The sequence below is a fragment of the Dromiciops gliroides genome, chromosome 3 (genome assembly GCF_019393635.1).
Source record: "Dromiciops gliroides isolate mDroGli1 chromosome 3, mDroGli1.pri, whole genome shotgun sequence".
Lineage (NCBI taxonomy): Eukaryota > Metazoa > Chordata > Mammalia > Microbiotheria > Microbiotheriidae > Dromiciops > Dromiciops gliroides.
In genome coordinates this window covers 607,694,037-607,706,658 of record NC_057863.1, presented here as the reverse complement: position 1 = coordinate 607,706,658, position 12,622 = coordinate 607,694,037, and the positions used below count along the sequence as shown (strand labels likewise).

The following is a 12,622-nucleotide window of genomic DNA, read 5'->3' as shown; positions in this document are numbered from 1 at the left end:
CCCCCAACACACACACTGGGCTTGTTGTATTATTGATCCAGGGTTTCTTGCGTGACATGGTGAGGCCTCATGACCGTCACCCGTAATTGAGCTCTTGCTCTTTAAGATCTCTGTCAGATTGCTTTTCTCAGTGGTCAGTGGACAGCGATATCTGCTTGCTTTTTTTGCTCGGTATGAAACTTACACGAATCACTTTCCTGTCATGTGATGCTTTTCACACACTGGTCTTTATTCTTAATATTCACTTGGAGATAAGTACCATCTTAAAGCACCACCGGCCATGCCCTAGTCTCACATATCCAGCAGGATGAGCCACCTTTTGAGGAGATCAGAGTTCCCTTTTTTTCTGAAGTCCTCATTTCTATTTTTTTTTCTTTTTTTTCTTTTTTTTTTTTTTTTGCAGGGCAATGAAGGTTAAGTGGCTTGCCCAGGGTCACACAGCTAGTGAGTGTCAGGTGTCTGAAGCCATATATGAACTCAGGTCCTCCTGAATCCAGGGCTGATGCTTTACCCACTTCGCCACCTAGTTGCCTCTTGAGCCGCCTTTTTATGGGTATTGTTCTTAACAGTGAGGCCACAGCTCCTCATCCTAGCTCTTCTCTCTTCCTTTCCCTCCCTCCTCCCTTTTCCTTCCTCTCCTCACCGTCCTCTCCCTTTCCTTCTCTCTCTTTGTCCCTTCCCTCTCTTTTCCCTCTCCTTCTCCATCTCCCTCCCCCTCTTTCATCTCTGGAGAGCACCTATGTTGGTCAGAAGTATCAGCTCTGTCTTTTTTTGCCTGTACACACCTCCCCCTCCAGGACGTAATTTTCCTCATCTATGAAATAGAGCAGGTTGGATTTGATGGTCTCAAAAGTTCTTCCCAGCTCTGAATTCTGTGATTCCACAAGTCAAGTCTGCGTATGTTTCCACAGTTTGGGCTTTTAGAAAACTGACAAGAATCTCCTTTTATCTGAAAGACACTTTTCTTGGCTCTTTGGAAGGGGAATGGCTGGTGAATTCCCAGCAGGTCGAAAGCTTTCCTGAAGATCATGGGAATGAGGCTAGAGCTGCTCCAGGGCCGCGTCCGTCAGTGTGTTGCTGATGTCTTGGCTTTGTTTTCTTCACAGAAAGGGGAGTGTGTTTGCCCACAGTGTCCCTGTGGATACTCTTTGTTTATATTGAAGCAGCGATTAGATTTAAAGACCTCAAGAACTTTCACGTAGACCTCTGTCGTCCATTTGCTGCTCACTGGTGAGTATCGTGTGTGTTAGTAAGCTCTCTTTAAATGCTTTTTAAGCTTTTTTCTTATATATTTTAAGCATTGCCAATATTGTACAGTCCTCATTTCCCACACATCAGATATTTGTACAGAAGAGTACCTTGATGAGAGAGAATCATTTTCATAAAGAATGAACTTGGAATTTCCATGATATTTTATCTTTGCTTCTCCCCTGACAGACTGTCAGCTCTTTGAGGGGCAAACCTATTTCATTTTTGTCTTTTTCTCCCCAGTACATAACACAGGGCCTGGCTCAGAGAACATCCTTGGCAAATCCTTGTTGGCTCAGATCAGATTTTAGTGTAGAGAAAGGAGCTCTGCATTGAGTCGGCCTTCAGGCTCCTGTTCCTCTTCTCCCAGAACTCTCTATTTATGGAATTCTCAAATGAGCCGGTTACCCTCTGGGAACCTTCGTTTCTTTAGCTCTGTGCAAAAGGGACAATGAGTCACACTACCTGCTTTTCACAGGATTGTTAGGAGCATCACATAAAATATGTGATAGAATACTTTATGAACCTTAAAGTGCTAGGTAAACAAAAGGTGTCATTATTATTCACAATCTAGAGGAGGAATATTATTCCATCCAATGAAATAAAGTGCATTGTAAACCTTGCACACCTTCTTCCTTCCCTCATCATTGCAGAGTTTGGACTTTGGCAATGGATGAGTTAGTTTGCTGAACTGTTTGCTCTAAGGCCCAGTTCTTTGAGAGGAAAGGATATATCGGGAAATTTTGTAATGATATAAAAAAACAAAAAGTTGTGATAATTTTATTTTAATTACAGTTGATACTCAAATGTTCCTAACAAATGCTCTGGGGGCAGCTAGGTGGCACAGTGGATAAAGCACTGGCCTGGATTCAGGAGTACCTGAGTTAAATCGGCCTCAGACACTTGACACTTACTAGCTGTGTGACCTTGGGCAAGTCACTTAACCCCCATTGCCCCCACAAAACAAACAAACAAAAAAACAACAACAATAAATGCTCCTGAGGAGAAGTAAGAAATACCTATATTTTAAGCAAAAAAAAAAAAAGCTTTAAAATATTAGTATTTTAGTGTATGTATACAAGTTAGCGATTATCAGAAAATATTTTTCTTCCTCTGAAACATGAAAATAATGATCTTTTAAAATAAGGCTAATTGTCATTTGTTCCCATTGCTAAAACAATTTACTTAATGTATAAATTTCTCCCAAACATAGCAATATTTGCTAATGTTGATACATATATTAAAATTAACTTGTATCTTAAGCCAGAATGTCGATCCACTCTTTTGTGTCTTTTAGCACAGTTATATGAGTAAAATAAACCCATATAATCTGTTATTTTAAATTTTATAATATTCCCACATTTGGACTCATCATTATGGTGATTGGTAGAATATAGATTCCCATAAAGGATTGGTCCAGGTTTGTGAAAGTGTTTGTTTACTCAGGCTGCAAAATGAGATCAGGTTTGATGAGTTGGCTGAAAACATTTCAACTTGTCATCTTCCCAAGTACCAGGACATCTAACTGGTATCCCTGATGTGATAACCAACCAGATGTTGTGTTGATACCATATTATATGTTTATCTAGATCAGTGGTGTCAAACCCAAATAGAAAAAGGAGCCACTGTACTGTACATGAGGATCCCTGTGGGTGCACATTTTGACATTCTGTTGTATTGTATTTTATTGACCTTGTTCAATATATTCCCCAATTACATTTTTTAGTCTGGTTGGGACCTCACTCTCAAGAGTGTTGTTTGCTGGGCTACGTATTTGACATCTCTGATCTAGATGAAGATTCTATTGAGGTTATGGTATTGTGTTTGCAGAACAGTTTTCCAGGAGTAGGTGATGGCGGTGCCCTTCTGGCAACAAGAAGATTAAAAAGCTAAAGCATTCGCCCGAATTTGAACCCTGCCTTCTGGTACTCAAGAGTCTCCGGTGGTGGCCTATTGGATTTGTTTTTTCTAACTTTGAGTTCAGTTTCTGTTCACCCAAAGAAAGGAGGTCCAGTGCTTTCTACTCAATATTTTTAAAGGGCAGTCTTTGCCCAGAGTCAGTGCTTCATGGTTGATGAGTGACTGAGTGAGTGACTGAGCGAGCGAGCGAGTGAGTGGTGTTATATAGACACACCCTGCCTCACATTAAGGCAAGTAGTCATCTAGGAGCACTCAGTCTTCTAGGAGCGCTGCTGAAATGGCAGTTGACCAAATAGCATACAGTGGGATTCTGGGACACTGACAGTAGTATGGAGTGATAAAGTTTGATGACATTAATGTGGATTTAGGTTGGCAGTGTTACTGAGAGTGTGCCTGTCTCGAGTAACTCTTATAAAGAGGCTAAACATTCTTCTCTGAATGCATGTTCTCTAGTATGGGGCCATTTGCTTTCATTTGTAAGGAAATCAGGTTTTTCTAACGGTGCTAAAGACCATTTCAGGTCACTGGTTTGGTGACGTCTTTAATCAAATTGAAGTCACAGAGAGCTTCAGAGACTCCCTGAGGCTGCCTCTTTGGTCTTAGGAATAAACTACCTCCCACCTCCATTCCCTCTGCATACTTGGCAGGGTTTGGTTTCTCTCTGCATGTTCTCATAGCCCTTTGTATTCTTCTTAGGGACTTAGAGTATTAGATCTGGATTATATTTATTCGGATATAAATGATGTAATTCATGTTACATTTCATTTTTATTTCTATTAGATAGAGAGCTGTATGAGGCCAAGAACCTCATCATATGTACCTTTGTATCTTCTCTGACACTGGTACAGGATTCTGCCATGAATGAATGAATGAATGAATGAATGAATGAATGAAGCTAGCAGATGTTATCACAATCAACTAGAATTTCTTCATAGTTCTAGTTGTAGGTACACATACAGGTACATGAAACACGTGGTCTCTCTCTTGTGTCTTAACTTACTTTTATTGACTGACCTGTCTTCTTTCTAGTATTGGGTACCCTGTGGTGACCTTGGGCTTTGGCTTCAAAAGTTACGTAAGCTATAAGATGCGGTTAAGAAAACAAAAAGAGGTGCAGAAAGAGAATGAATTTTACATGCAGCTTCTTCAACAGGCTCTCCCTCCAGAGCAACAGATGCTGCAGAGACAAGAGAGGGAGGCGGAGGAAGGTAGGTCCGAAAGCTCCTTTTCTGCTGCCTTACCATTCCATGTGCCCAGGGGCAATGAACCCGCTGGGCCTGGGCCCAAGGCACCTGGTCCAGGTACTGGCTGCCCCATTGGCTGGACAGATGACCACACACAAGTGGGTGTGAGAATATTTATCTTCCCAGTGTCATTGGGATTTCATCAGGAAAGTACTTTCTGAACTCTCAAGTGTTCTAGGAGTGGGAGTCATTGTGTGGAGGAAGGTTCTTAGCCAGCCTTGGCAGAGTGTGTGCCTTGAGGTGGTGTGCAGTCGTTTATTCTTAGTATCAGAACAAGCACTTGGAGTGAGCAAGTATTATTGCAGTTCAAGAACTGAAGTGTTACTGAGGTCAGGGTGCTGAGATTGTGTGTGTATGGAAATGCATTTCTACACACACACACACACACACACACAGACACACGTGTTTGTGTGCAGATATAGATATAGATACATTTACCCAGAACGAGGATGAAAGGGAAATACATATAGTTGAGCCCATTTCAAATTGGTTTAATTTGATACACTGTAAATCAGGCTTTGAAGTGGGGCTTTTCCTGATGAGACCCAGCCACTAGGAACCCTCAGCTAATAGAAATGCAAAAACAGGGGTTTGGGAACAAAAGGGTGATGTGTATTCCTCGAGCCTGGCCACATTCTGGCTGGCTGGCTGGTTCAAATGACTTTGGGGAGGAGGAGAGGAAAATCAATTTAATCCCCTCCCCTAATTAAATTCAGTTCATCAAACACTTACTAAGCACCTACTATACTGTTTCTGGAGAAAGGACAAAGTTTAGATAAGACAGGGTCCCTGACTCATGGAGATTCTGGTTTAGTAAGGGAATGTTAGATGCATACTCAAATAGTTCTAGTATTCAGTAGTGCCAAAAGAGTACCCTGTGAGTTACTGGGCATGGGAGGAGCCAGGGAAGATGTAGTCAAGCTTTAAAGGATGAATAGGAACTTGGGGGCAGAGGATGGGGAGGAAGGAGGAAGACAATGTGTAGGGAGCATCATGGACAAGGGCAAGGAAGTAGAAAGTATCCCAATTTGAGAGCAGCGTATATGTGGCAGAGAATAGTTTGAAATATATTTCCTTCCCTGGCAGACATTAGAATTCAGACATATTGGAATATGAAGGGAGAGAAGGAAATTCCTTTTAAGTCTTCCAATAACATGATATTGACTTCCTGTTTGAATTCTGGAATCTTCTATTTCCCTAACATTCACATTTTAAAATTTGTTTATAATTAAAATAATAGTTCACATGAATATAGTTCTTTATTCTTTTTAAGTGAGAGGTAGAAAGATGTAGTGGCTAGAGAGCTGCCCTTGGAATCCAAATGATCTGGGTTCAAATCCTACCTCTTATACATTCTGTGACCCTGGACAAGTAACAGCTTCTCACTGTCCCTATCAGTAATCTTGTGAAACAGTTGCCCATTTGCCTTAATAAGGGGAGTTTCTTTACTGTAGGTTCCCAACACTGATGAAATCATAAGCCTGGACCAAAAAAAAAGTTTTAAAGTATTTTTCTTGGAGAAGCAGTAGGTATGTTGGAAAGAACCTCAGACTGGAAGCTAGGAGAACTGGGTGTTAGGTACAGCTCTGCTGCTCATCTCGAGTTAATTATCTTGCAAAATCACTTAACACTGTGGAACCTCAGTTTCTTCATCTGTAAAATCGGGATATGATATTTGAGTTGCCTGTTTCACAATTTACCCACGAATATTGGCTCATATTTTTATAGCACTTTATGGTTACAAAGCATTTTCCTCAAGAGTCCTGTGGAACAAGTTCATTATAAGACCCTTTTTTTCAGATGAGGAAACTGAGACTCTCAACAAGGGTAAAGATGAATGACATGCACAAGATTACTAAGTATCAAAGCCCGGGTCTTCTGACTACAAGGCTAGTGTTCTTTCCATCATGCTATGGTGTTGCTTACCTTTCTTTCTTTCTTTCTTTCTTTCTTTCTTTCTTTCTTTCTTTCTTTCTTTCTTTCTTTCCTTCCTTCCTTCCTTCCTTCCTTCCTTCCTTCCTTCCTTCCTTCCTTCCTTCCTTCCTTCCTTCCTTCCTTCCTTCCTTCCTTCCTTCCTTCCTTCCTTCCTTCCTTCCTTCCTTCCTTCCTTCCTTCCTTTCTTTCTTTCTTCTTTTTCTTCCTTTTTGTTTTGTTTTGTTTTGTGGGGCAACGAAGGCTAAGTGACTTGCCCAGGGTCACAGAGCTAGTAAGTGTCAAGTGTCTGAGGTCAGATTTGAACTCAGGTCCTCCTGAATCCAGGGCCAGTGCTTTATCCACTGTGCCACCTCACTGCCCCCTTAACCTTTCAATAAATGTTGTACTGGGGCAGTCTGTTTAACCTGAGCATCATCTTAAAAAGTATGGCTTCATGATATAAGTCTGATCTTGATATCACATAAGAATCTGACTATCCCACTTTCCATGAAAGTGATTTTTTTTCAAGTGTTTAGCTCCTCAAGCCTACTTCGATTTACTTTTCAAGGTTGTATGATTACTTCCAAATGAGGATGCTCATTGTGTAGGGGAGTGTCCCAACCATAGTAATGTAATGTGTTGAATCAATCTGGTCTTTGTTTGTAGAAAGCTGAGCCCTGCTGTGTGTTGTTTGTTTTTGGTTTTCCAGCAGCCAAAGGATTGTCTGATGTGGATTCCTCGATACTGTTACACCACAACGGAGGCATTCCAAACAGCAAAAAGTTATCCACAACTTTGCCAGAGCTAGAATACAGAGAAAAGGGGAAAGAAAAGGAAAAAGATGCCAAGAAACACAATCTTGGAATAAATAACAATATTTTGCAGCCTGTAGACTCTAAAATACAAGAAATTGAATATATGGAAAACCATATCAATAGTAAAAGATTGAATAATGACCTGGTAGGAAGTACAGAAAACCTCTTAAAGGAGGACTCATGCACTGCCTCATCAAAAAATTACAAAAACGCCAGTGGTGTCGTGAACTCCTCCCCTCGAAGTCACAGCACCACAAACGGGAGCATCCCTTCCTCATCTAGTAAGAATGAGAAAAAGCAGAAGTGCACCAGCAAAAGTCCGAGCGTGCACAAGGACTTAATGGAAAACTGTATTCCTAACAACCAGCTCAGCAAACCAGATGCTCTGGTGAGGTAAGTGTGCTGCTGCACGACACCCGGGCATCAATGGGTGCTGTCCAGTCCAGTCACCTCAGTGTTTGCCTTGGACAGTGTGAGTTTGTTGAACAGATTTAACGGTTCTCACCATCTAGGATCCTCCCAGCCTGTGGGTAAGACACAGCAGCCCTTAACCTTGCAGTGGTTGGGATGGTCTCATTTTATAGAGTTCTGTTGAGTATTAGGTTGAAGAACTGTTTCTTTTTCCAGAGGTGTGCCACTGTAGTAAAGACTGGGCTTGGGAGCAGCACGAATTAAAGAAGAAGGAGTAGTCATCCCTTTGCACATTGGATCAGCCTTCATGGAATAGGATTCTTTCATACATATTAAAAGGACGTCTTGGCCCTTTTCATTTGTTTGTCCAAAGCTCTCTTGGCACACTCAGGCCCTGTCCTCTCAGATGATGATGTTTGTCAAACAGCTTCTAAGAGGAAAAGCAGTTGTTATTTCCCCTTGGGGCTTGTTTCTACTTTTATACTGTGTTCTTTGTCACTCAGTTATCTTGGGCTTCCCTTCCTTCTAAGGGGAGAGTATTGGGTTGGGACATTTAAGAGAGAAGCTGTCTTAAATTTCCATAAGCAAGGTATAATGTCAGCAGAGTTTTGGTACAGAGGTTTTGATTTGATGGTTACATATCTGAGAAGAGAGGCCTGGTAACTTTGTTGTGTTGTCCTGTCTGCATTCAGACTGCATTATATTTGAAGACACATTTACGTGGTCTTAGTTTGGGGTTACAGTATGTTAGAGCTTGCAGGGACCTTTGAGATCATCTCACTGTCAATTTCTTAACCTGGAGTCTGTGAGCTTGTATTTTTGTTTGAATATTTTGATAACTATGTTTCAATATAATTGATTTTCTTTGTAACCTCTATACTCCATGCATTTAAAACCTTCTTCTGAGAAGAGGTCCATGAGCTTTTTACCAATGGGCCAAAGGGGGCCCATTACACAGAAGAGATTAAGATCCCCTGATTTGATCCAACCCTTCCTTTTTACAGAAGAGGAAATTGGGTGTCAGAGATGAGAAGGGCCTTACACGGTCACACAGGCCATTAATTCCGGAGTTGGGACTCGTCCACAGCTTTCTTGCCCCCCACACCAGTGTTCTTTCTGTTATAACAGAATGGTCCACAATTCTGAAGCTTTGATGTCTTGGTATGCATGACAAATTGAAATCAATCTATTTTTATGTCCCTCAACCTTAAAGTATGGGAGATGGAGCTCAGAACATGCAGTTGGACAAGCATCGGACTAGTAATTACTCTGTCATTTCTCAGCGATTCAGGCTCCTTACCTATAATGCATCTGCCTTATCCTAAGTTCTTTATGAATTAGTACTAACCTTCTAGCCTGTCTAGATGGGAAATTTTCCCCCTTTTTATTTTTAAAAACTTTAAAGAAAAACATTGCTCATTCCCATTTTTTTTAATTTTGGCAAAAATGGGAACTGTGGGATCTAAATGATGGATTTGTTTGAATTTTGGTTTGTTTTGTTCTCATCTGAGAGAATATTGTCCTGACTCTTCTCCTTTTCCCTTCCTCTATTTATTAGGTCAAAATTTATCTCACTTGTATCCATTGATAAATATGGCCCAAGGTAATGACTAAAACTGTATATGGGTGCTGCAGCTAAAGACTCAGCAGGGTCTGGATCCCCCGGATTGTTATTGGACTGTACTTTGTTGCTGTTGATACCAGTTTTATGACCATATCCATTCCTTTATGTCAGCCTATTGGAACACACCAGGCATTTTCCCATTTCCATGTCACAGAGAACCAAATGATGCCATGTTGGGCAGGGTCATGAAGGGCCTATTAGCCACCCTTCCATTTCTGATATGTTAGGATAGGACACACATCAACCCAGACTTGTGGTAAACAAAGTGCCACCTTGCTACAAGGTATTGAGATTTTAGCATGAGGGAGTTGGCTTTTATAATGGGCAAATTAAAACAAGTTTCTCCTTACAGACACAACAGACCAAGCTCTGTTCTTTAAAAGCTGAAAGCAGTATGTCTTGCCTTACCTTCTGTGCTGGTTATACCACACCCCCATCTGAGCACCACTGAAAAGCTGGTGAGGACGACTTGAAATTGGCACCTAAGGTTCAGATTGGCTGAAGACAATGGAGATGTTGAGCTTGGAGGAAGAAGCCTTTGGGGTGGGGCAGGTCTTCATAATGATGCTTTGTGTTTTTGAGACTTGTCATGTGGAAGAAGTAGGTTTGTCTTCATTGGTAGTAGACGACATGACTACTGGTGGATCAATGTTTCAGAAAGGTGTGTGGCTATTTTGGTTCATTGTAAGGCATCATTTCCTAACAGTTAGAACTGATTGAAAGTGTAATTAATGTCTTCCCCATGGGGGATGATCCTCAAGTAGAGGTTGTCAGTCGTGTTGTAAAGGAGCCTGCCTGCTTCAGGACAGGGGCCCCTGAGGCCCCTCCTCAGTGAGAAGATTCGGTAACCATAGCCCAGGTTGCTTCATGTATTCTGGTCAGCCAGGGAGGAGATTCTTCAGCTAGGCTGTGGTGCTTTTGCCCTCATGGCTCATCCCACAAGCAGACTGGTTAGGAAGGTAGTGCTGTGGGACCCAGCAAGAGTCCCAGTGCTCAATCTTTCAACAGCTCCTCTGGGAAATTGGCGCCCCTCTGAGTGAACCAAGAATATTATGTTTTAAGCCATTATCCCCATAATTTCTGAAGGCTCTGGTGTTCAGTTTAATTGTAACAGAAAGTGGGCCTCTGTCTGCAACTCACCTGCTCAGGCTCACTTCTTGCTCTGGTCTTTCTCCCTCCTCACCTTGACTGTGTTAGAGTTGAGCTGAATGACCTCACATAGCACTTTGTTTTGTAACTCTATAATGCACTTAACATGCCCGTGTTGTGTGTTACAGCTGTGTTGGTGTCTTACCGGCTCACTAGGCTGTGTTTCTGTCCCAGTCCATTTCTGGGGAACTTAAAGGAGGCTTTCACAAGAGTCAGACAGGCCAGTAATGCTTAAAAAGCAGTAGGCCTATATTATAGTGCGTCTCTTAATTCATACTAGGGAGAGCGTGAGGTGTAGCATGGGACATCCTTGGGTAGAAGCGTAGGCTAACGGGCAACAAAAGAAAGCTGCAGCCAAGGTGGTCATCAGGACCTTAGGCACGGAGCCTTCAGCCCATGGTAGGACGAGTAAAAGGAGTGGGTCACAGTTGAGCCGAGGGGTGGCGGCCCTTGGCCCGTCAGAGCCCTCTGCTGGCCCTCTTGTACCCTGCTCAGTCAGTGTGGTAGACACCTCTTGCCTCTTCTCTCCTGTCATAGCTCTCTTCCAGCACAGCTCCTGACATATAGGCAAGGACCACGGAGTCTTGTCCTTTTTTGGAGGGGGTGGGGTTAGCGGTTTCTCACTCGGGGCATGTCTGATTGGCTTCTCATCCCTGATGTCATAGGCAGGAGTTAGCTAGAGGAGGAACCTGGCTGTATGGGCATAAGACATCAAAGTTTCCTGCATGTAAATTAAGGACATTTGCAGAAAGAGAAGGAAGAAGGAGTCGGCCAGACTAGAGGCATCCTGTTGCAAGTAAGCTCAGAGAGGCCTGAAAAATGAGTTGTTTGGAGTGACCATATTTTTTTTCTAGAAGGGGAGGAGCTATGTATGTCATAAGAGGTGGTGGAATAGGATAATATGGAGCACTGGCTTCTGAATCAGGAGAGACCCGGCTTCCAATCCTGGCATCTCACCTTGTTAGGTTGTGGGACCGTGGGTGGTTACCATGTGTTGTAGTCACATGACTGGTGAGACCCTGACTTGGCTATGCCTGGTAAGTCTGAATTATTGACTCAGGAGATCGGGTGTGGTTTTTTTTCAGGTCAGCATTTTAGAGGAATCAGTTAAATGACTATAGGAAAAAATCGAAATCTCCTCTTCTGACCACTTCCAACTTAATCCCTTTTGGCCAAATACTGCCAGAAATTAGATTCGTTAGCCTGGAGATTCACAAGAAAACTTTCAAGACTTGGAAATTGTAGACAGTAAAGAAGTTAAAGAAGTGTAAGAAGGGAAGGGAATAAGCATCTATTAAGTGCCTACTGTTTGCCACAAATTATGCTGTTTCATATATATATATATAATTTCATTTGGAAATTGGAGACACAGGAGCTGGTGCTTCTTAGTGAGGAGGGAGAGAAGAAGGGGGCATTGTATAAGTATTGTAAAGGTAAAGCTAGACTATGAAGCCATGCAGGGATCTATAAAAAAAATTTGGCAACTCTTGAAAAGAACATCACAAACCTCATTAGCCTGATAGAAATATGATTTATTGTCATCTAATCTGAACCATGACCTACAGACAAATGAATGAAACCCCCATTTTGTTTTTCCAAAATACATGCCCTAAAGGTAAGCTTGGTATAGTGGCAGCTTGGACTTGAGTCAGTGGATTTGGATATAAATTCTGGCCTGCTCACCTCACTGTGCTCCTAACTCCGGGCCTGCTTCCTCACCTGTGAAACAGAGAGAAGAATCCGTGTGGCCTCCTTCCTGACAGGAGTAGCTGGGAAGGCCAAAGAAGGTGGCACTTTGTAACCAGGCAGTGCAACAGAACAGTGGCCTGTCATTATTGCCTGGCTTCTAACTCCTTTTATTTTGGATCTTTCCAGCTCTTTTTCTCTGTTTGAATTAGCGTGGGTCGGTGAATACGCCTTCATTTTTAATTTGGGAAGACATTTGAGCTAAAAATAGAATGATCATGAGAGATCAGAGATTTTAACCAGCCGCTGAGGGAGGTGAGAAGACAACAGTAGAAAGGGCTCCATGGACATTTTTTTCTTGAGTGTTCACTTGTTAGCGTGAGAACTGATTAAAGTTGGCCTCGAACTCAACAAATACTTGTTAAAAGTGGCTGCTGTGTGTAGACCACGCTGTGCTCAATGTTGGGAGGTACAGAGTCTGGACAAGACAGGCCTTGCCCTTCTGGACCCTAAAGTTGAATGGTGAATAAGACATATGCTCAGAGAGTCTGGACAAGGGGCCTTCCTCAGTTCAGTTCAGCAAGCATTCATGAGGCACCACTGTGAACTAG

At 42.3% G+C, this 12,622-nt stretch overlaps 1 protein-coding gene across 2 annotated transcripts in view; it reads left to right on the top strand.

The window, feature by feature from the left end:
• Nucleotides 1-12,622, top strand: part of MACO1 (macoilin 1) — an 80,324-nt gene that overhangs the window by 24,892 nt on the left and 42,810 nt on the right. The window contains exons 4-6 of one of the 2 annotated variants that reach the window (XM_043994263.1): nt 1,107-1,230; nt 4,198-4,376; nt 7,039-7,534. In XM_043994263.1, the coding sequence (XP_043850198.1) occupies nt 1,107-1,230; nt 4,198-4,376; nt 7,039-7,534 (799 nt within the window). Of the gene's footprint in view, nt 1-1,106; nt 1,231-4,197; nt 4,377-7,035; nt 7,535-12,622 lie in introns of both variants that reach the window. The other variant, XM_043994262.1, reaches the window with a different exon arrangement.